This window comes from Triplophysa dalaica, chromosome 18 (assembly GCF_015846415.1).
Source record: "Triplophysa dalaica isolate WHDGS20190420 chromosome 18, ASM1584641v1, whole genome shotgun sequence".
Taxonomy (NCBI): Eukaryota; Metazoa; Chordata; class Actinopteri; order Cypriniformes; family Nemacheilidae; genus Triplophysa; species Triplophysa dalaica.
In genome coordinates, this window is record NC_079559.1 from 17602070 (window position 1) to 17625247 (window position 23178).

Genomic DNA, 23178 nt, shown 5'->3' on the forward strand with positions numbered 1-23178 from the left:
TTCTCCATTTCTCAAATCACTTAATAATGTTCTAGTAGGCAAAATCAAACAGAGGTATATCAAAGAAATAAAGATATAATATATTATATAATAAAATAGTATATAAATTTAAATTAACAAGCAATATCACATTTAGAACTAAACAACTATGTTAATTTGTGAATATATAAAGATAAATAAAGATTTGTTTTGTAAGAAATGTTTTGTAAGACTAATTTTTATCATTAATATAATAACTGATATCAAATAGCCAACATAATTGTATAGCCGACAAATTGCAATAAACATTTACAAGGTTTTAGAATGAAATAGGCTAATCATTTTGTCCATTTTATCTGACCTAACGTTACCCCTTTCATTTCCTCATAAGTTACTCGTCATATCAGAATTAGAAGGAGCTTTATTAACAAGTGTGTTTACACACACAAGGAATTTGACTTGGTGACAGGAGCTTAGTGCAGAAGAAAGTGTACATATGGTGCAAACATAGTGCAAATATACATTAAGATTGAAAAAAAATAGAATTAAATAAAAACATTAATGCACTATACACAAAAAGTGAAAATATATAGTCAAAAAACAACATATGATTTTTTTAAGAGTGTACTGATGTGTTGTTTACAGGTTTAACCTATTGTTGCTTACAATGTACAGTTTCCGGATGCTATGTGCAATGTGCAAGTGGCAATGTGATGGACAGTGTGTAGTAAGAGCTTTTAATATGAATAATGTAAGGTTTAAATCTACGTAGTTTGTATAAATATGGTAACAATTATAGGAGATAAGAAAAAATAGATAAGAACTTTTAGATTATTGTGTGTATTTGTTCTCATTTTTATTGATACAACAATCCTGTTGTCTCTGTGGTTGCGTTAGAACCGCAAAAGGTTGTGAATCCCAGGAAACTGATATAGCCTGAAAAAGCGTCTGACAAATTGCATAAATGTAATTATAATTTTGTGAACGTGAGCACAGCAACTAACATAACTTAATACATATTACTAAAATTGAATTTAAACCAAATATATTTTTTAAACGTTATATATACAACTTTAATAAGCTGTATGTATTATGCGCTGATCCAGAATCTGCTTTAATGTCCCGTGATAGTTTCCATGGGACATAACACATGCAGACGTATGATCGTAGAACAGTGACGTGCTTGAACTACGACGGTTCTTGAACTACGACAGTTCCGGTGTTTTTACGGCAATCTGATTTCCTTCCGCAAACACGAGAGATGTCAGCTGGCTGAGAGAGATGACAGGAACACACCAAAAATAAACAACCGCAGACAAACATTAATCGACGCGAATGTTTTTCGAGCTTCAGAAAATAAATCTAAAAAGTCAACGTGAGCCGGGTAAGCAGAAATGTATTGACTATCGAGCTGACTGACAAAATAACAGCAACTGCATGAATGCAAACACAACAGATCAAGTGGATCATTTGTCATGTATTTGGATGCACATTTTGCATAAAATGGACTAACTGGAAAGACTGAAGACCAAGGACCCGAGAAATATGTTTCAAACTTCTTGTTACAGGAAATAGTTTTGCCTCAATAAATGTTATATACATAGTTGTCTATTCCGGCAGCTTGTCGCGTTTGTTTGTTGTTTTTCAAGTTAAACTTGATGAATTCATATTGTCAGGCCTGTCAGAGCTCTTTGCCACTCCTAGCATTGACTGTTTGCAGGAAGTCACTCATGCACAATAGAGTGCTCACAACGGAAGACGGCAGCAGTTTATGAGTAATCCATTAAAGATCTTTTGGAGCAAAAGACAGCGATCATGTGGCTGCAGCAGAGATTAAAGGGCCTGCCTGGTTTGCTTTCGAGCAGCTGGGCCCGCCGTGTTTTAGTTGGATTACTGCTTTTTTTCTTTTTTTACTGGTACTTGAGCTCAGATGGGATCCTCAAGTTTCTGAGCCTCTCCGGGGAATCTAGGGGAGCTGCGGGGGTGTGTTTGCAGAATGATATTCACAGGTGGATGTCCCTGGTTGACAGGGGAGAGGGAGTGGTGTTCACCCCTAAGACAAAAGAATCAGAACCGTTAGTTGTTGGCAATGGACATTTTTTAATTGATGTGGACTCCAACAAACTCTGGTTATCTTCATCTTCACAGCCTGGCTCTGCACCCGTTCACCAAACAGATTACTCCCCAATAGTGAGGCTTCAGATGCCAGGAGCTCATCTGGAGGCTAGGGCCATGATGCTTTGGTACAGAAAAGGCTCCGTGCTATCTTCTCGGTGCATTCTGACGGGTAATTCTCAGTCATCTCGTGATTGCCTCGTTGTGCGAGAGGAGTTTGTCGCCCATCGAAGCCGACCCAATGTTTATCTTCAAAGGATTCACATATCAAATCCTACAGACCACATGGTTTCATTTGACGTGTCCATGGAGTCTCCTTCGTTTAGGAGCACCATGGAGAAGATGGAAGATAAAGAATGCGTGCTGTCCTCAGGTAGGGTGCTCACGGAGAAGAAGGAAATTGTGTTGGTTGTGGTAGCAACGAAGCGTCTGAGTACCAAGATCCAGATCCCTGCCAAATCGGAATATTCAGAAAACGTTGTGAGCGTAATTCAAACCTCAGAGCCCACTGAGGGGACCAAACTGGACGAGACACTCGGCAAGCTCAGAGAATTAGTCAAGAAAGAGATGGTGGACGTTCTTCGACCTAATTTGGAAGAGTTAATGCAAGAGCATCAGCAAGCATGGGTTGATCTCTTCATATCTGGCAAGTAAACAGTTTTTAACACAAGGTGGCCGCTCACATTTTGGTGGCTACTGGGTTTTTAGAAGAAATTTGAAATTTTTGAAAAGTAAATCGGTTTAATGAAATAGAAAATCAATTGAAGTACTTTCACAAGATTAATTTGTGAACTGCTTGTTGTAGTCTTAAACTATTACCTAGAGCACCATATGTACATGAAATAAAGGTGGCATGACCAGAGTCAAATTCTGTGGTAAACATGTGGTCACTCTTTCTTTGTACTGTTTTATGTTTCACAGGAGTCGAGATCAGAAAGATAACAGACACGCACACTCCGTCCAGTCGCACGGTCAACAACACCCTCTACTACATTCTCTCCACCTCCACAGCACCCCTGCTGGATCGGAGTCTCACCACAGAAGAGCATGAGAAGCTGGAGGCGAGTCTGAATTATGCTGACCACTGCTTCAGCGGTCATGCTACCATGCATGCTGAGAACCTGTGGCCAGAGCGCCTAACCAACGTAGCTCAGATTTTACAGCTTGTCAACCTCTGGAATTTGACATTCCAGAAAAGAGGCTGCAAGGTGCTTGTTGCAGCAGGCGCTCATGGTATGATGCAGGGCATGGTGCTTAGTTTCGGGGGTCTGCAGTTCACTGAAAACCATCTCCAATTTCAGGCCGACCCCGACGTTCTTCATAACAGCTATTCTTTGAGAGGTATCCATTACAATAAAGACCTTATCAACTTGGCCGTGTTGCAGGATGTTGAAGGAAAACCATTCCTTCATATGTCTGTCAAACCCCAAGAGAAACCCGTCAAGTTGTACGCCTGTGAAGCAGGGTGCATGAATGAGCCCGTGGAGCTGACCTCAGAGCTGCGAGGTCACATGTTTCCTGTTATGGTAACCCAGCCAATAACTCCCCTACTGTACATCTCCACTGATCTCACTCACCTTCAGGACCTGAGGCACACCATGCACGTGAAGGCCATCTTGGCTCACGAGGACCACATGGCTAAACAGTATCCGGGCCTGCCATTCCTTTTCTGGTTCAGTGTGGCGTCTCTCATCACACTCTTCCACCTGTTCCTTTTCAAACTCATCTACAATGAGTATTGTGGGCCAGGAGCCAAGCCACTCTTCAGAAGCAAGGTATAGACGGCCAGAGCAAGACATTTGTGTCTTAGGTGGTATTGGTGGTGTGGTGTCTTCTCTTTTTTTCTCCTTTAATTTGATCTAACTTAAATTCTGCTTCTGGACAATGAGGAATAATTTGATTATTTGGGTGTTTTCTGCTACATGGTGGTAAATTGAAAGCACCAGTGTTGTAGAGCGGTTTCCTCATTTTTCAACACAATTTGTTCTGATTTTTGTAATAAATGATCATTGTGAAGATTATCATATTTATTTTTTATTACAAAATTATATTTTCCATTTGCAAAGATTGAAGGGCAGCATTTTGTTCAATCATTTTAGAATCCAATTTATTCAAACAGACCCGCTCCATATTCTATATATATTGTGATGTGATACTGAGTCAGAATTCAAATTTATTTTTGTTCCAAATTTGTGTGTAAAAATTTCACTGGTGCCTTCAAGTCTTTTTTCTTCCAAGTTTGTTTCAATGGATTCTGCTTTTCTGCCAAGTCTTTTTTTGGTTTACATTCTGCTTCTTTTTATACAGAGTCTCACATGTGATTTAAATGTTTAACTTTTTTTCAACTTTGAATACCTTGTTGATATTAATCTGTTGCTGCTGTGGAAATTTTAAACCCAAATAAAATAGGCATCATCTTTTTCTCACTAATCACCATTACACACTATCTATAGTCATCAATCCCAGAAGGCAATTGTACTGGAAGTTCTGATAGCAGGAGAGAAGAACAACTATAGATATATGTATAGAGAAAGAGAGGTATGCAATTAGTCTAAACTACTTATGTCAAATACTGTTACACATAATCCAGTTTTTTTGTAAGAATATGCATTGTTTGCAGTGTGGATCTCAAATTTTTTAGTTTTGAAGTACAGAAATAACGTATATAAATATTTTAATTTGTACAATTTGAAATATCATTTTTTGCAGTGTTGCTGTTGTGTTTTTTATTGCTTTAGTTTGATTAAATGAACAAATCAACAGTTAGATATGGCTCTTTTATTTGATGAGCTTGTTTCCAGAATAAGATGTTTCAAAAATCATGTTTTTATTATGATTTAATGTTTTTATTGTGTTAGTTAGCTGAATTATTTTAGTTATTATGGCTTAAATCTAAACAAACCAATTGCAGTTTGATTAATATTAATTGGAATGCATAAAAAAACATGATTTTTGTTACCTCATTTTGGAAATAAACTCTTCATTTATTTATTGTGTCATTTCTGTAAGTAGTTTAACCAAAAAGAATTGCTAATTTAATTTTTATGTTTCCAAACAAGTTTGCCGTAGACTCTTGATTGAGACAAGTTTTCTCTGTCGTCCTATGTCGGTTTTAAAAGGATGGTAAACATACAGAGCAATGTTTTTGCAACACTGTTACAACATGTCTTGGGAAACATGCATTTTAAACCAGGACAGGTCAAAACTGGATTGAGTACAAAGTTGAGTGTTATAAAGTTTCAGGAAATTTTGATTTAACAAGCTGGTACAAAAATGAAAATATTAACAATCAATTCCAAAGGGAAAAAGAAAGCATGCACTCAATAAAGAAAAAAGTGTTTGTATCTTTGTCCTTGATATTTGTCCTTTATGGGTACAGCATCATTGACTTAAATGTATTATAGTGTATAATAATCACTATTGGTGAAATTACTCTGAATTAAAGGCAACTGAGAGAAGGAGAGCAATTTTGCAGTAATTAAAAAAAATAGATTTGGGTGTCAACATTGTAGAATGTCAAGAAATGGTGCTATTGATCAATCTTGATTCCGAAAAATTGATCTGTTCCTCACACAAAGCATATTTCAAAGTTTTAGATGCACAAAGTTGTTTTGTTAACCCTTGTGATACTTCAATGGTGCTTTTCAGAAATTTCCTAATTTCAACTATTTCTCTAAAACTGGAAACAAAACAAAATCCTTAAATTAATGTATAATTTGAAGTCGAATCATGAACCACAGTGAAGTCACAACTGCTTTCTAAATAATAACAAATGTGTTTTTCACCCTAAATATTTACATGATGTATTATTTCAACAGGATGAGGTCACTTCTTGAAGCCTAATCCAGTGTTTGCAGAAGCAAAACATATCTCTGGATGTCCTCTCAGGATTGAGTTTGCCTTTATATTTTGTGTATTTAATTAACACTTGTGATTGTTGTCCAGTTTGTGTTTAATGGATTATTAGAGTTTGATAAAGTTTTATATTAACAATAAGGGTAAGAGATAAAATTTATGAAGGATCTAAACAAGTTTTGAATGAATTTATTTTTGTAGTTTATGAAGAAAATACAACAAAATCCTTGGAAAACGTCTGATATGCAACTATTGTCCTGATCATCACATTTTTGCATTGATTTTGTTTTAATCCCTATCATCTGCTGTTAAGTGTAAAGTTGCTACGAGCACTGAACACTGGGACTTCTTATGAAGTATTGTTTGTATGAGAATGCCAGTTTCCCAGTTTTTTAACAACATCAAATGTGTTTCCTATACCACTCGATCTGTCATTTCAGTTTCTCCATGCAGCAGAAAATTCTTGAAGGGCAGGTCATCTACATACTTGCCCAAAGAAAAGCACAAAGTTGCATTGTATAGTATCTGGAAATAAAAGAGAAAGATGAAAATAATTTAAGAGACGATTATGGAGAAAAACATTCACGCACAATGGTGACTCTTGTTAATGCATCCCAGTGCATGTCTCACAGCAGTGAAAGACCTAATCACTTTTAAATGATGGTTTAAACTTTGGCAGCAAACGTTACATGCATTTGTATAAAAAAACTAACTGTCTAGTTGAAAAATATGGTAAAAAGCAATAATAGACATGCAGGTTCAAAGAAAACAACTGTTAGCAGATCACATATTTACTTAATCAGTTTCTGCCAAGTATTTACAAGGTACTTCTGGCAACTAAATGGCATTTTCTGGGAATTGTGTTTAAAACATCACATTGCTGCTTAGATTACAATTCAAGTGTATTTAAAACAAATAATGTGCTGGCTCTTTTCTTTTTATTTATGTCATAAACACGTAGTTACAATTTGATGTAATTATGCTTGTAAATTATTAAATCAAAGATTCAATCACCTCAATACTATGTGTCTCACCTTGCCACTTGTTATGAATCAAGGGGGATCTTTATGAGCACTATAACACATACACACAATGATCATGCATTATACACTAAGAGTACGAACTGTATGAGGTTTGTATTCTCTTAGATGTATTGACACAGTTATTAAACACAGCTTGGAACTGCCAATGGCGGCCAAGAACTATTTGGTTACAAGCATTCTTCCAATATTTTCTCTGTGTTCATCAGAACATAGAAATGTACGAAGAATACACAATAAGCAATTTTTAACAAATAAACAGAGAAACAACTTAAGATAGGGAAGATAGGATGCATCAATGCATCTGTGAACTAGCTGCTGTTTCCGAAGCCTAACCTTTCCATTCCGATTCCAGGATTGGAATTGATTTTCGATTCCCAACCGAAATGGGCAACAGTGGTTCTCCAACTGACGGCTGCCAGATGGAGCCAAACACGGTGGAACATTATTAAAAAGCGTTCAAACATTATGGCCGTTTTTCGTTAGTGTTAGTTCGTGGTGCATTCATAACTAAAATGTTTGGTTTTAGATATTTGTTACTAAATGTGGAAATTATTAACTACTGTTACAGTTATAGGAACATTGTAGTAAAATGTTACAAATATCATTTATGTACAAAAGTGGCAACGCAGTAATTAATTTATAAACTGAGCATATCCCTTTAAATCCTGAGTGGGCGTTCCTCTTACAACACAACATAACAGTGCGGCTGAGCGGAATCACTGCTTGTAAGCTACTGTATTCGCAGCTTTTCGTCGACCGTGAGATGCTGCAACTGAACGACAACGTAGACCCTGAGAGCCCGGGTGCGGCTGTTTTACACCCGGCTGACTGTGATGATGCAGTGGCCCTTGACGGAGCTTCAGTGGCCTGCTGCACCCCGCTACAAAAACTCACGCCTTTCCATGTCCACAACCCAACCATGCGAGCTAAAGTCAAAGATTATTTCGTCTTTAGGGTAAGAAGGTACTCCTAAAATATGTTCTTTCTAAAATATATTTTAAGAAATAGAAATGTGGCCTATAAGGTTTGGAGACACATCCGTTTATTAGACACCCCTATACGCCCCTTTAAACTTAAATAGTGGAGACATAACAATTTACAGTAACTGATTTAGCCTATTATGAATAGATCAATGACCTTAAAGATGATATAGTGCACACGTTGACACATGGGCCTACTGCTTTGGAAATTCAGGTATTTGATACATAAATATATATACATAAAAATATATATTGCTTTTGATGCATAATCCAGAAATAGTATATATTTATGTACATTTAATCTGTCTCATCTTCTGTGTTTTGAGTCTTGAGGTTTCATATGAATGTGAGTTGTGCAGAATTTAAATATTCTCCTTGTATTTGCAAAATGCTGTATCTGAATGTCTGTATTACTTTTTCACATACACTGTAAAAAAAATCCTGTAAATTTTACAGTAAACTACTGGCAGCAGGGTTGCCAGCCAGTTACTGTAATTTTTACAGTAGCAATTCTGTAATTTGTTTTACAGAATCTTCCTGTAATCTCAAATTACAGGAAATAACTGTATTTTTTATATTGCTGTATTTTTTTACAGTAAACTACTGGATAAATATGTTATATTTTGAGGAAGCATTTAAAATGTAGTATATATTTTCTTGATTGCTGAATATTAATGTCAAGCAACTGTATTTTATTTTGTAAACTGTTAACTGCATAAGCATTAAACTAATTTTAAAGTATAAAGTGTTGTGAAATGCAGAAATTAATTCACATAATTTAACAAAACAAAATTAACAATTTGACACTTAAAATTTTGAAACAGGTAAAAATTTATTTCATATATATTTTTGACATTTTTCGAAAATGTATGCTGTATCATCTTTTAGAATTTTTTTTTTAAATTAATTAAAAAAATCATTAATAATGCAATCATGACCCCTCACATAAAGAACAAATATGCAAACTGCATAATTTAAAAATATGTTGATCAATATGATCACAATAAAACAAGTTTATTAAATCACAAACATGCTGGGGAACTCATCAACTCTCCACAAGGCCCCAAGTGAGTCCAACGAACATCGGGGAGGTTAGCAGAACAAATCAGCCTTAGGTGCTGTTCCATCACAGGATGCAAAGAGTTACTTGAAATATAAAAAAAAGAGAAAAACAATATTGTTAAAAACACAGACAAAGATGTCAAATAGATTCACACACAGACAGAGATGACAAAGATTCAGAAACAGACAGAGAGATGACAAATAAATGAAGACACAGACAGAGATGACAAATAGATTCAGACACAGACAGAGATGACAAATAGATGAAGACACAGACAGAGATGACAAATAGATTCAGACACAGACAGAGATGACAAATAGATTCAGACACAGACAGAGATGACAAATAGATGAAGACACAGACAGAGATGACAAAAAGATTCACACACAGACAGATATGACAAATAGATGAAGACACAGACAGAGATGACAAATAGATTCACACACAGACAGAGATGAGAAATAGATTCAGACACAGACAGAGATGAGAAATAGATTCAGACACAGACAGAGATGAGAAATAGATGCAGACACAGACAGAGAGATGACAAATAGATTCACACACAGACAGAAATGACAAATAGATTCACACACAGACAGAGATGACAAATAGATTCAGACACAGACAGAGATGACAAATAGATGAAGACACAGACAGAGATGACAAATAGATGAAGACACAGACAGAGATGAGAAATAGATTCAGACACAGACAGAGATGAGAAATAGATTCAGACACAGACAGAGACAGAGATGAGAAATAGATGCAGACACAGACAGAGAGATGACAAAAAGATTCACACACAGACAGATATGACAAATAGATGAAGACACAGACAGAGATGACAAATAGATTCACACACAGACAGAGATGACAAAAAGATTCACACACAGACAGATATGACAAATAGATGAAGACACAGACAGAGATGACAAATAGATTCACACACAGACAGAGATGACAAATAGATTCAGACACAGACAGATATGACAAATAGATGAAGACACAGACAGAGATGACAAATAGATTCAGACACAGACAGAGATGACAAATAGATTCAGACACAGACAGAGATGACAAATAGATGAAGACACAGACAGAGATGACAAATAGATTCAGACACAGACAGAGATGACAAATAGATTCAGACACAGACAGAGATGACAAATAGATGAAGACACAGACAGAGATGACAAAAAGATTCACACACAGACAGATATGACAAATAGATGAAGACACAGACAGAGATGACAAATAGATTCACACACAGACAGAGATGAGAAATAGATTCAGACACAGACAGAGATGACAAAAAGATTCACACACAGACAGATATGACAAATAGATGAAGACACAGACAGAGATGACAAAAAGATTCACACACAGACAGATATGACAAATAGATGAAGACACAGACAGAGATGACAAATAGATTCACACACAGACAGAGATGACAAATAGATGAAGACACAGACAGAGATGACAAATAGATGAAGACACAGACAGAGATTACAAATAGATGAAGACACAGACAGAGATGAGAAATAGATGAAGACACAGACAGAGATGACAAATAGATGAAGACACAGACAGAGATGACAAATAGATGAAGACACAGACAGAGATGACAAATAGATTCACACACAGACAGAGATGAGAAATAGATTCAGACACAGACAGAGATGACAAATAGATTCAGACACAGACAGAGATGACAAATAGATTCACACACAGACAGAGATGAGAAATAGATTCACACACAGACAGAGATGAGAAATAGATTCACACACAGACAGAGATGACAAATAGATGAAGACACAGACAGAGATTACAAATAGATGAAGACACAGACAGAGATGAGAAATAGATGAAGACACAGACAGAGATGACAAATAGATGAAGACACAGACAGAGATGACAAATAGATTCACACACAGACAGAAATGACAAATAGATTCACACACAGACAGAGATGAGAAATAGATTCACACACAGACAGAGATGACAAATAGATGAAGACACAGACAGAGATTACAAATAGATGAAGACACAGACAGAGATGAGAAATAGATGAAGACACAGACAGAGATGACAAATAGATGAAGACACAGACAGAGATGACAAATAGATTCACACACAGACAGAAATGACAAATAGATTCACACACAGACAGAGATGAGAAATAGATTCACACACAGACAGAGATGAGAAATAGATTCACACACAGACAGAGATGACAAATAGATGAAGACACAGACAGAGATTACAAATAGATGAAGACACAGACAGAGATGAGAAATAGATGAAGACACAGACAGAGATGACAAATAGATGAAGACACAGACAGAGATGACAAATAGATTCACACACAGACAGAGATGACAAATAGATGAAGACACAGACAGAGATGAGAAATAGATTCAGACACAGACAGAGATGACAAATAGATGAAGACACAGACAGAGATGACAAATAGATGAAGACACAGACAGAGATGACAAATAGATGAAGACACAGACAGAGATGAGAAATAGATTCACACACAGACAGAGATGACAAATAGATGAAGACACAGACAGAGATGAGAAATAGATGCAGACACAGACAGAGAGATGACAAATAGATTCAGACACAGACAGAGATGACAAATAGATTCACACACAGACAGAGATGACAAATAGATGAAGACACAGACAGAGATGACAAATAGATTCAGACACAGACAGAGATGACAAATAGATGCAGACACAGACAGAGATGACAAATAGATGCAGACACAGACAGAGATGACAAATAGATTCAGACACAGACAGAGATGACAAATAGATGCAGACACAGACAGAGATGACAAATAGATGCAGACACAGACAGAGAGATGACAAATAGATTGAGACACAGACAGAGAATAATGAGATGGTATAAGAAAGCAAAAATATATATTGGTGTGTGTGCTACTTACATTTCAGAACTTCCACTGAAAATCCATCAATTTGGAAAGAAGAGTAGCAACGTGTGGATTCACTTCAAGCTGCTTCTTTTGTACCATTTGCCCTGTTTTTTTAGATGGCACCTTTCCTTTGGACGTCTTTGTTCCTCTAGGATTTATACCAACAAAGCGCCTAAGGGTTAAGGAAACAGAAATTAATGTTAGTCAGATTTTATTTAGTTTTAGCTTTTTAGGCATGGAATCATGTTTTTGAATTGAACCTTATATATAGTCTTAAGGACCCATTTCTTAGAAAGTTTCAGATGTCCCACTTATTAAAAAGCCAACTGAATGCGTTAGCCTGATAGTCTTAAATAGGGAGACATCTAAATTATAAAAAAAATGCTTCTTGAGCTGAGAAACATGGAGGGCAAACTGAAATTGCGTCCAAATTGTCCATTCACATTGGTGAATGGACATTGTGCGATAGTTGTTATTGACCATTAGAAAATCCTCAAAATATTTGCGTAAATTTGTAATGGAAAAGCGCCTACTGTCTTTCCTCAACAGATATATAGCACATAACAATATAACATGTGTTCAAATATAAAAAGGCAAGTTATGATATTACTTATTTAAAATGGAGGTACTGAGGTTGTTAGAATTCAACCATTACCTCTGAATAAACTCCAATGTACATGCTGCCTCCTCCTGGTAATGAAGATTGAACACATAATATGCTGTGAACAGAGTCGCCAGGCCGGACAGGAAAGTGGGCTGAATGCCCTCACACACCACCTCACCTTCAATTGTGAGCATCCACTGCCCACTAGACAAAGTGTCTCCTAAAACAATCAATTTCACAGTTGTTATTTTTTAGCATAACATTTTTCGCTCTTAGTTTTTTTGCATTTAAACTATATTATAGTACGTAAAAGTTAATCTACTCAATATTTTAAACCAAAGTTAAAAAGTGTTATTACAAACAAACTATATATATATCGAGACAGAGAGAGAGATTTATAATTAAATACTATTTTATACTGAAGTATATTACCATTGTATAGTATACCGAAAAATTAAAACATAACAGAATTTGGGGAAACAAGTACCTAATAAAGTGGTTGGTGAGTGTGTATAGATATAACTCCCACAGAGTGTACTATAAACCTCTGTATGAAACTAAAAACATAATCATACTGAAATGTAGGCAAAATTAGCCAACTAAACACCCGTACAAAAATGCATAACCTGAAAATGAAATAAGAGGAACATAAGAAACATTCTTAAAGGGATAGTTCACCCAAAAGTTAAATATGTGTTATCATTTACTCACCTTCAAGTTGTTCTATTCCTGTATGAATTACTTTGTTCTGCTGAACACAAAGGAAGATACTTGGAAGAATGTCAGTAACTTTCAGTTCCCGGGACATTATTTACTTCACAATGGTAGTCAAGGGTGTCCCAGAACTGTTTGCTTTCCTACATTCTTCAAAATACTAATGTGCATCAATGGTGCTTCAAAACTGAAAACAGCAAACATTCTTCCAAATATATTGCTTTGTGTTCAACAGAACAAAGAAATGTATGCAGGTTTGGAACAACTTGTGGGTGTGTAAATCATGACAGAATTGTAATTGTTGGGTAAACTATCCCGTTAATAGAGACAGAAACCAGACAGAAAAACATTAAACCAACTTGACCCATCTTATAAAAATAAATGTAAGTAGTTACATTATACAAAAAGTTTGTGTAGTGTTAAATTCCATTCTACAGCTATTATTGTAAGATGGGCTGGGTCTTTTATGATCAATCAAGAGAGGTCACTCAATGCAGACTTACCAAGCACAACTAGTCGTGGGCTCCCGGGTATTGTCAGAGTCGTGTGAATGTCAGCTGCTGTGGCACACTTCTATAAAGGGGGAAAACATTTTTCTACAATGTGATATGGCTTTCAGAAACAGGATCCCAGGGGAAGGCATATCCTTATAAACTAATACAAGAATATGAAAATTTTAATTGTGGTGTTCAGCATACTTACATCTGCAAAGAGCAGAAGTCCATCTGGATCCTCTCGGAAATGTGCCAGGATAAGTTTAATCACGAGGGGTCCAACTTCTTCTTCTTCTTCGCTGGACAAGACTTTCTTGACATCATCATTTGTGGGTCTGCTCTTAAAGAAGTCAACGAGGATGTTGCTGTACTGCTCCATTGTCAGGCTGAGCTTTTTGTGTATGGTGATATTAGTTAGCTCCTCAAAATGTGCATACATGTGCTTTTGCTGAAACAGATATGGCCATTTGCTTTTTAGGTCTTTGATAGGAGATGTTTGTGTATCATTGATGTGCTTTCTTTGTAAATAGTATGTTTGTTTCATTAAAGCACAAACATCACCCCTGTCAGCTCCACTTTTTCCATATCTCTGGTACAAATTCTCTAAGGTTTGTCTTTTTTCCTCAAGAACATCATCAGAATTTGCAAGGGGAGGCTCAGGCTGCCATTTGGTACACCCATATGTGGCTGTTTGTCCCCTGCATTGCATTTTCTCAGTAGTGTCAGTTAATCCCATTATCTGCCGTTTGCGTGCTAAGGTATTATTTCTATTAACGTGTTCAACACGGGTTTTTATTTGCTTTAAGAGGGAGTAGTACCCAATTTCATTTTTTTCTTGACCATCATCAAAATCAGAAAAGCTCTTTGGATAATGTTTGACCATTTTGGCAGCAACAGCATGGCACTGCGCTTTGCTTGGATTTTTTTCGTATTTCCTGATCTCATCAACAATAATTCTAATCATTTTGCGGCGATCAGAAGGGAGTGGTCTCTTTCCATTCGCTACTGCACTGCGTAATTTGCTCGGCATTTGATCCCAAGGAATCTGAAATGATTCATGCCACGTAACTGGTGTGGCTGAAGAAGGGCTTGGTGGGCCAATGTCCAAGGTGGCAGTGGATGATGGCGGAGGTATTACTGGAGAAACATTAGTACCAGCTAGATTTTGTTCTCCAGCTAATAAAACAAAACACAAAAATATCAACATGTCAGTGTTGTGAAACTATGCTAATATTCTGATCAATCAAAGAAATCGTACTATTTACAGAGTAACACAAAAATACATACTTTATACATATACATTACAGAATCTCAAAATAACCTTGTTTAAATCTGTCTAGAAGTTTGCGAATCTGGATGGGCGGGAGTAAATCAGACAGGTCCACTCCAGGGGCTCCCTCCACATACTTGAGATCATCCTTGCTCTCCACACCCCAGCTCAGAAGTCTCTGCAGCAACTGTTCCTTCTTTTCTTGAAGAAGACCAGGCAGCGCTTTTGAAATTACTTGTAGCACCTCCTCCCCCACATTTGAAGACATCATTCTAGAGAAGGAAAAGAATGGTGAAGAGCAAGAACTGACAGGCTACACAACTTGTACATAGGCAAGGGATAGTAGTCCAAAAGGTTTTCCTGGCTTACACAACACAGCCTTTTTGCAGATGTCTCTGAAAGGCAATGAAGGCCCTGATCAATGAGAACTGAAGAGTTATGTCTTTCTGTGATGAAGTTGACATAATCTCCTTGAATTAGAATGGCTTTAATTTTGCCAAACACAATTCCATCATCACTTTGATCAAGTACAAGAAACATATTTTTCTTGTATTTAGTACCTTTTACTTTTGCCTCATGTGAAATCAGTGTGTTTGACTGACAATTAAGGTGTGAAATAGCCTCTCTAATATCATCATTGTAATCAGATGGGCAAAAATCTGTTCCTTTCTCAACCACAATATGATGTGGAAACAGGCTACCAGTACTCAAGTACGCTTGAAGTAGCTGATGCCGTTCAGCAAGAGTTGAGCAAATGTTCTTGAAATTGTGCAACTTTCTACAACACTGTTTGAAATACGTGTGCTTGCTTTCAAATCTAAGTGTCCAGAGACGAATGAGGGGCCCAAACTGGACTGTTAATTCAGGATAATGGATAACATAATGGTGTTTTGGCCTCAGAGGATGGTCAGGAAATAGTTTCTTTCGAAAATGCATGTAGTCTTCAATCATTACCTTCAAGTAGGCGATCTGTCCAGAAGAAATGGCAGGGGCACAAATAAACTCTACCATTTGTCGCAGCTGCAAAACAAGTTGCCACACATCATTATCAGCTGGGTTGCTTATTTTATCTCCTATTAACACTGGTAACAATCTCAGAAAACACCAGTTCTGAACAGCATGCCCTCCAAGTTTATCACTCCCAGGATTGACCTCACATGGCTTATCATGTGCATCATTGCCGAGGTACCTAAACTGATTTATCCTTCGATTCAGTTCCACATACGTAAATTGTTTCTCAACTCTGACTAGATGTTTAATGCAGAGAGCCAAATCAAAGGACACCACACCTTCAAAAAGATCATGCCCAATGCATGGAGGCAAGCCAGGCTGGCAGACATGGTACTGTGATAACTCATTAAACAGGGAGTCAAATTTGACCCCTTTTTTCTGGTGCAAATCATCTGCTTGGACATTACCTTTATATGACTGCACTGTCCTGTTTGGTCCCTTGGCAAGCGGGTCTGCCACAAAACTTGCTCTATCAATTTCACAGAATCTGCAAAAGAAGTGACTGGTGCTGAAATTTTCAGTAAAACCCCCGATAGCATGTGAGCCTAAATTATCTCCAGCAATGGCACACAAGGCTGCTTTTCTAATCTCACCATTGGGCATTTGGATGCCACTCACCTCGAGGTCTTTGAGATCCTTTAGCAGTTGACCCATCACCAAGTTTTGTCCAAAGAACTGAAAATCTTTCTCTCTGCAAAGGAGAACAAGCTGCATTTGGTCAGTGGTTGATCGATTATGAGGTAAAATGTCTACTAAAGTAAGATAGACTGACAGCACTTTATGCTTCTTCCTTCCTGAACCTAATGGATTGACTACTTCAAATGAGTCCTGATAGAGAATCAAGCCCAATGACATGGGATCTGACTTAAACAACGCATTGTCTGCGATTACTTTTCCATCCCAAATGTCCTTAAGGACATCTTTGTTGTGACCTTGCGAATGGGTATACCTGTGCTGCTCCCTTACTGACTCGCTCTTGAAAAGGCCAGAAAGTGTTTTCTTAATTGGAATGTATTGGGCAAAACATTCATGTCCTGCTTCATTGTTCCCTAAACAAATGGGAACTGGCTCAATGTAATTGAAGCTTTTTTTAAACATGGTTTTCCTCCTCTGATCTGTTTTCAATATCTGAGAGTTGCAAGTGTGGAGAAGATCATCCGTTTTAATTTCATCTACCACTCTTTCTATGTCGTTCTCTGGAACATCAAGTAGAATCAATTTTTCTTTTAGTTTACTCAGCAAATTTGACAAGCTCATGTCATGTATTTCCTGGAATCCTTCAATGAGTGCTTGAATAACAGATGCAGGAAGCAACAACTTAGCCTGCAACTTAAGATAAAACAGGGACAGATTTTTTAGAAACATGTCCTCATCTACACGTTCAGGGCAAATCTCATCTTCAGTCATTTCACATGATGCAGCAGCCTCATAAATCTCCTCAGAATGGACCATAGAGTCACGAGTGGTTCTTTGGCTTTCACTTGTTCCCTGAACAATAGTTTCAATTAGACTGTGCTCTGTTTTTCTTTTATGACATCTTGATAAATGAGATGTGAATGTTGACAAGACAGTAAATGTCTTTTTGCACTGTTTAAAAGGACAATTTACTGCTGTGCCCTCTTTCAAATGGGTTTTTAGATGTGAAAAGAAATCAGACAAATCCTTACAATGCACAGAGCAACATTCAATGTGGCAAGTCAAATCATTACTGCAAAGTTGTGCCACAGCTACAGGTTGTCTTTCATTATGATACCTGTATGAGTGTGACTTAAAGGCATTAAAGCTTTTGAACACCAAACTACAGTTAGCTATTCCACACTTAAAAGCTGCATTTGGCAAATTCCTGTGCAATTTCATATGCCTTATGTAAGCCAAAACATTATCACAATTAATTGAGCAAAACTGACAGATCATTTTGAGCCTTAGCCTTTTAAATACTAACTAATCTTACTTACAAACCTCAGTAAAAAATGCTATCTTGTGGCAGACAATAAAATAAAATTGATGCAAATTGTCTCGCGCATGTAAAATACGTGTGAAAAACCACAAGTGGTTCGTGGGATTTTTAATATACTTAAAACGGTTACATTTCTACACAACATATGATGAACTGTTTAACAAGATAGGCTACTAAATAACGTTTAGCATGTTGGCACTGTATGTACAATTTTACACTGCCGCAAGAAGTCCCACTCTAATTCAAACACTATCACGACTGCTCGACAGCAAACAAATGAACGAAATCCCTCTAACGTTAATGCTTTTAAAATAAGGATTTATAGTTGATATTCAATCAATTACATTAATTGCTAGCTACCTTTAATTCTTGCTTTGAAGGGCCTTCTCAACTCTCATCTCAACTGCTGCACTAATCCAAGCTGAGGCGACAACTAAAATTCAGTCAGTGAACGGCGCAATTAAACTCGAGAAAAATAAAGTATTCCACAACAGCAATAAGTCAACTCGTTTGCTTATTGGTCACCGTCACACATGATCAGTTCATTTATTCAAGTGTCATTGTTCTGACAAGATCCCTTGTACGCTCTTGGTACAAATACACAACATTTGCCAGTCGTTACAAACATAACCTCAAATATCTGTAACAGTCCAAGGATTTTCTAACAAAAAAATGTGGTTGTGCTACGGTAAAAAGTAACTATGTACGCCTAAGGCAAACTTTATATCCAAAGAGATGTTATAAGTGTTGAAATTACCTGAAATTATGCCACGACCTCGCTGCTGAAAGCCCGAATCTCATTCGCGCCCCACGGAACGAGGATGCGTAACTTTAACGTTACCAAATCCGGGTCAACCTATATGAACTACAGTACAGTGAAATATTTGAAATTTACAGCAGTATTCTGTGGATCTGCGTTAAACCGTCACGTGACCACAGAATGCATCGCAGTTTACAGAAATATGCTGTATTGTTAGAAAAACAGTCACCGCTGTAAATCAGTGCTGTAGTTTTTACAGCAATTCGTTACAGTGTATGTGCTGTTTTGTTCTAAAACATTTGCTTTCGTTTTAGACAGGTACCATAGAGCAAGCGGTTAACGACATCCGCACAGTTGCCTTGCCTTCACAAGATGGAGAAGTTCTTAGTGTGTGGCTGTTGGCAGAGTGAGTTTATATTGTACAAAAATACTGTTCATTTGTTGAAACAATGCATGCAATTATCAGAATGTTGTGATATGTGACCCTGTCTGTGAAAATGTGCAAATTTGTGATCTAAATAATACAAATAATATTATCAAAAATATAACTTTGATGTCTTTTATATTGACTGAGTAAGTCATGTTATAATGACTGATCAAACTTTCATGCTCGTTATGTCAGGATTAGATTTTTATACCTTAGCCTGGTTCTCACAGACAGGGTCACTGATTTGTTAATGTCAGTTTAGCCATATTTACAGTGTCTTGAAAAAGTATTCATCCCCCTTCATTTTATTCACATTTTGTTATGCTGCTGCCTTATCTTAAACTACTTTAATATTATTATTTTTACAGTAATCTAAACCTCCATGCATGATAATGATAAAACAAAAACTAATTGTCAAGTGTCCCAGAAAAGGGTATGAATAGTATCCAATGTACTTATTTTATTTTTTTATTTTTAATACGTTTGGAAAGCTGTCAAAAATCAGTGTTTTTGTTTTGTCATTATTGTGCTGGAGTGTAGATTACTTTTTTTGTAGTCAAGGCATAGCATAAGGCAGCAGCATAACAAAATGTGAATATAATGAGGGGGAATTAATACTTTTTCAAGGCACTGTATGACTGCTATATCTATTTCCACAGAATTGATCACTGGAACAATGAAAAAGAGAGACTGGTACTTATAACTGAGAGGTAAGAGCAAGAGAAAATACAGACAAGAGAATTTTAGATAAGTTTTAAAAGAGACATTGGTGTGTTTCAGGTCTTTGTTGGTGTGCAAATATGACTTCATAAACCTCCAGTGTCAGCAAGTGATTAGAATTTCTCTAAACGCTGTGGACACAATTTCTGTTGGCGAGTTTGAGTTTCCCCCAAAATCCTTAAACAAGTGAGACTTTTATTGACTCTTTGTTGTATATGTGTGCCTTTTATATCTGCTGCTCTACATTTACTGTAGACAAATAAAGGTTATGTTCGAGTCAACATTAAATATGAACCAATTTGGAAGGCAAATAAACCACTTCGCAAGATGAACACACTGGTCACTGGACACGTCTTCAATTTAATTTATTTTATTTTTAAATCTTACATGCATAAATAAATCTTAAATATAATAGTTTAACATTTTGGTTCGGTTACAATTATTCGGTTGATTGTGTTTCATTCAAACATTTATATAGTTATAAAGTTATTTTGGACCAGCATTGAATCAGCGTTGTTTACATCATCCGAAGTGGTTTATACACAGTCAGTATAAAGTATTTTTTGCCCATAAATTTAATAACTTTCTCCCTAATTTCCTTTTTAGTTGACATAACAAATTACAACCTCTTATGTTTAACCTCTTTCTTCCACTCACCTTATTGCTTTCTTGTATGTATCGGCCAGTTTTGATGATAATCCAGTCGTAGAGTGAATTAAGTCCACCATACATAAGATGCATCACATTACTAACATGAATACTGAATGCTGTTTCACTGTAATTATTTATAAATAGGCTTCTTGTATAGGTTATATAGTGTAATAAACATAAAAAATGTTTTAGTATTTATTATTGCAGTATTGAATGACTTAGTGTGTTTGTCTGAAGGAGAGAGGGAACTGGGATCCGTGTGCAGTGGGATAAGCGTCCAAGAGCGTCATTTTTAAATCGCTGGAACCCGTGGTCTAGTGACATACCCTATGCTACCTTCACTGAACATCCCATGGCACATGCAGATGAAAAGGTATCTTCCATCTGCCAGGTAAATGTTTTTTAATAAAACAACAAGTGCATCCATCCTTTTATATTCTATAATAAAAATAAAACAAATATCTTTTAATTTCCTTTCTTTGTTTTTGTTTGATCTAATTTTTCTTGCTACTTAATTTTTTCGCCATTATTTCGGTTAGAAGAAACATCACCTTTTACTGTTTTTAGTTTATATGTTGAGTTTTTGTCTCTCTCATTAAGAGGAAGTGTGTAAGAGGAAGATACACATGTCCAAGTGCCGGCAAAACATTATTACATAGTTTAGCCGGAAGTTTAGTTTAGCAGTTCAAAGTTTAGCCACCTAGAAGAAAAAAGTAGAAAAATATGTGTGTTATTTCTTTCAGCTTGAAAACTTCAAGACCCAGCTCGTGCAGGCAGTGAAAAAGGCCCATAAGGAGTTCCCGATCCCTGGACGAGCTAATGGTGTGCTGATACTGGAGCGTCCCCTTCTCATTGAAACATACCTGGGCATTATGTCTTTAATCAACAATGAAGCCAAATTGGGCTACTCCATGACAAGAGGAAAAATTGGGTTTTAGCTACTGTCAATACTGTGACAGTATGTAAGCTGTTTTGCTCGTTGGATGTTTGTGGTTTGTGAAATATGTTCACTGAATGTGCCTGGATGCACTCAATGCCAATCTTTGTGCCCTCCATCCATTCACCGCATAAAAAAGCCATTCTAACGGCTAAATGGTTTGATGGTACATTTTGTGTGTGTGGCCTTGGCTAATGTTAAGATGATTAATGTTAAGTCTAAATGCATTGATCCTCTTTCCGCATGCTTTAACAACAGTTTTTAACAATTGGCCAAAAACTGTCTCAGTCCTTGACAAGGGTGATGATTTGGGGAGTGACATTTTTATCACTCCTTCTGTGCCCCTAGGTCAGGTTAACCATCTGGTTACCTTCAATGATTCCATAATCTTAAGCAAGGTGTTTGGATAGGGAAAGTGACAGAATGCTTGTACAGGATTTAAGGTTGTTGATTTTTTAACAGACTGGCTTTTCACTAGAAACAAATACTTTGTAATAGAGTCAAAGCGTGTCATGAGATCTTTTTGCATGCCTTCTCTACTTTACAAAACATTCTTTAGCCTCTTTCATTATGGTATTCTTAGACTATAGCTGCATAAAAAAGTTTCTGTTTATCTTTTGTTATTGTCTTTGTGATGTTTTTGTAATCCTGTAATTGTTACTAAATAGTTGCTAAAAATGGGCTCAGAATGCGGTTTAACTTTGAGGCTAAAACTTTGAAACTTTTTTGCGCCCATATTGCCATGTGGTCATTGTCGATGAGATCTCAAATATTTTAGGATTTAGATTAATATACACCACAAAAAAATGCTGGGTTATTTACAACCCAGTGATGGGTTCGTCCCCTTTTGAACCAACACTGTGTTGAAAATAACCCAGCATTTTTTTGTAGATATCCGCAAGGCCTTACATCCACAATATCAGCTGTTCTGTCTTGTATATCACAAACTATTGTATATTATACTACATGTGCATTTCTGTGTTAATTATGGTATGCTTGCTTTATTATTTGATAAATTAAGCCATAAATGAATTGTTAATTTAATACATTTGTGATGATACTATTAATTCCTCAGGTCAAATTGGTATCACTTTAACTTGTTTGCTTGTGGATGCAAGATAAAGTGTAGGAGTCTATAAAGACTTCCACAGTTGATTGATTACGGGTTGAGAGACTGAAACATTACCTTCAGCACTTTTTGTCACTTTTGCTTATTCTGCTTTGCATAAACAAACAGAGGTAGTCTTATTTAATTGCATTGTTGCGTAGTGTAAGATTTTGTCGTTTTAACATTTTAAAGTTGTGCATGCATGTAAGGTGTCAAATTGTTATGTCATAGCTTTAAATCACCAAAATAACCCAAGCACTTTTGCAGTTCACAACCGTGTTGTTTATCATGTGCAAAATTTCAGTATTTTGAAATTCATTTTATTGTAATAAAAAGACTTTCTAATACCCAAAGCAGCCATTGTGGTATAAATTGGATTAGGAATCCTAAATTACCTGGATTTTTCCAATACCTAGATTCAAATACCATTAGCATATGAATTGTTATAATTTCTTTAACTATTTAATGAGTTAAATCAAAAGGGCTTGGGTGGAAAATCTAATCCCCAATTAGTTTTTTTTTCCATTTTCCGGGTGGTGAAAT

General features: G+C 36.4%; 3 protein-coding genes across 8 annotated transcripts; 2 read left to right on the forward strand and 1 right to left on the reverse strand.

The window, feature by feature from the left end:
* The first annotated feature begins 1223 nt into the window (after positions 1-1223).
* kiaa2013 (KIAA2013 ortholog) lies at positions 1224-6968 on the forward strand. Of its 3 annotated transcripts, XM_056772804.1 has the most exons (4): positions 1224-2740; positions 3016-3869; positions 4548-4632; positions 5913-6968. In XM_056772804.1, exons 1-3 carry the CDS (start codon positions 1795-1797, stop codon positions 4608-4610), a joined length of 1863 nt encoding a protein of 620 aa, XP_056628782.1. In that variant the 5' UTR covers positions 1224-1794; the 3' UTR covers positions 4611-4632; positions 5913-6968. The 3 variants fall into 3 exon arrangements, with proteins under 3 accessions (XP_056628782.1, XP_056628783.1, XP_056628781.1); XM_056772805.1 differs by lacking the exon at positions 4548-4632; XM_056772803.1 differs by lacking the exon at positions 5913-6968 and having other exon boundaries at positions 4548-5438.
* Positions 6969-7097: 129 nt separating this feature from the next.
* tprg1l (tumor protein p63 regulated 1-like) lies at positions 7098-22988 on the forward strand. Of its 2 annotated transcripts, none has more exons than XM_056772809.1 (6): positions 7098-7947; positions 19107-19198; positions 19879-19929; positions 20000-20125; positions 20828-20981; positions 21334-22988. In XM_056772809.1, exons 1-6 carry the CDS (start codon positions 7756-7758, stop codon positions 21526-21528), a joined length of 810 nt encoding a protein of 269 aa, XP_056628787.1. In that variant the 5' UTR covers positions 7098-7755; the 3' UTR covers positions 21529-22988. The 2 variants fall into 2 exon arrangements, with proteins under 2 accessions (XP_056628787.1, XP_056628788.1); XM_056772810.1 differs by having other exon boundaries at positions 20828-20963.
* Positions 8860-18898, reverse strand: LOC130440029 (uncharacterized). Of its 3 annotated transcripts, none has more exons than XM_056772806.1 (10): positions 18790-18898; positions 16694-16766; positions 16483-16562; positions 16019-16084; positions 15116-15336; positions 14003-14970; positions 13804-13873; positions 12638-12806; positions 11995-12154; positions 8860-9118 (listed from the first exon to the last, which is right to left on the reverse strand). In XM_056772806.1, the coding sequence occupies exons 5-9, from the start codon at positions 15333-15335 to the stop codon at positions 11998-12000; spliced, it is 1584 nt and encodes a 527-aa protein (XP_056628784.1). In that variant the 5' UTR covers position 15336; positions 16019-16084; positions 16483-16562; positions 16694-16766; positions 18790-18898; the 3' UTR covers positions 8860-9118; positions 11995-11997. The 3 variants fall into 3 exon arrangements, with proteins under 3 accessions (XP_056628784.1, XP_056628785.1, XP_056628786.1); XM_056772807.1 differs by lacking the exon at positions 18790-18898 and adding an exon at positions 18393-18508; XM_056772808.1 differs by lacking the exon at positions 8860-9118 and having other exon boundaries at positions 12004-12154; positions 12638-12672; positions 12765-12806.
* Positions 22989-23178: the final 190 nt, after the last annotated feature.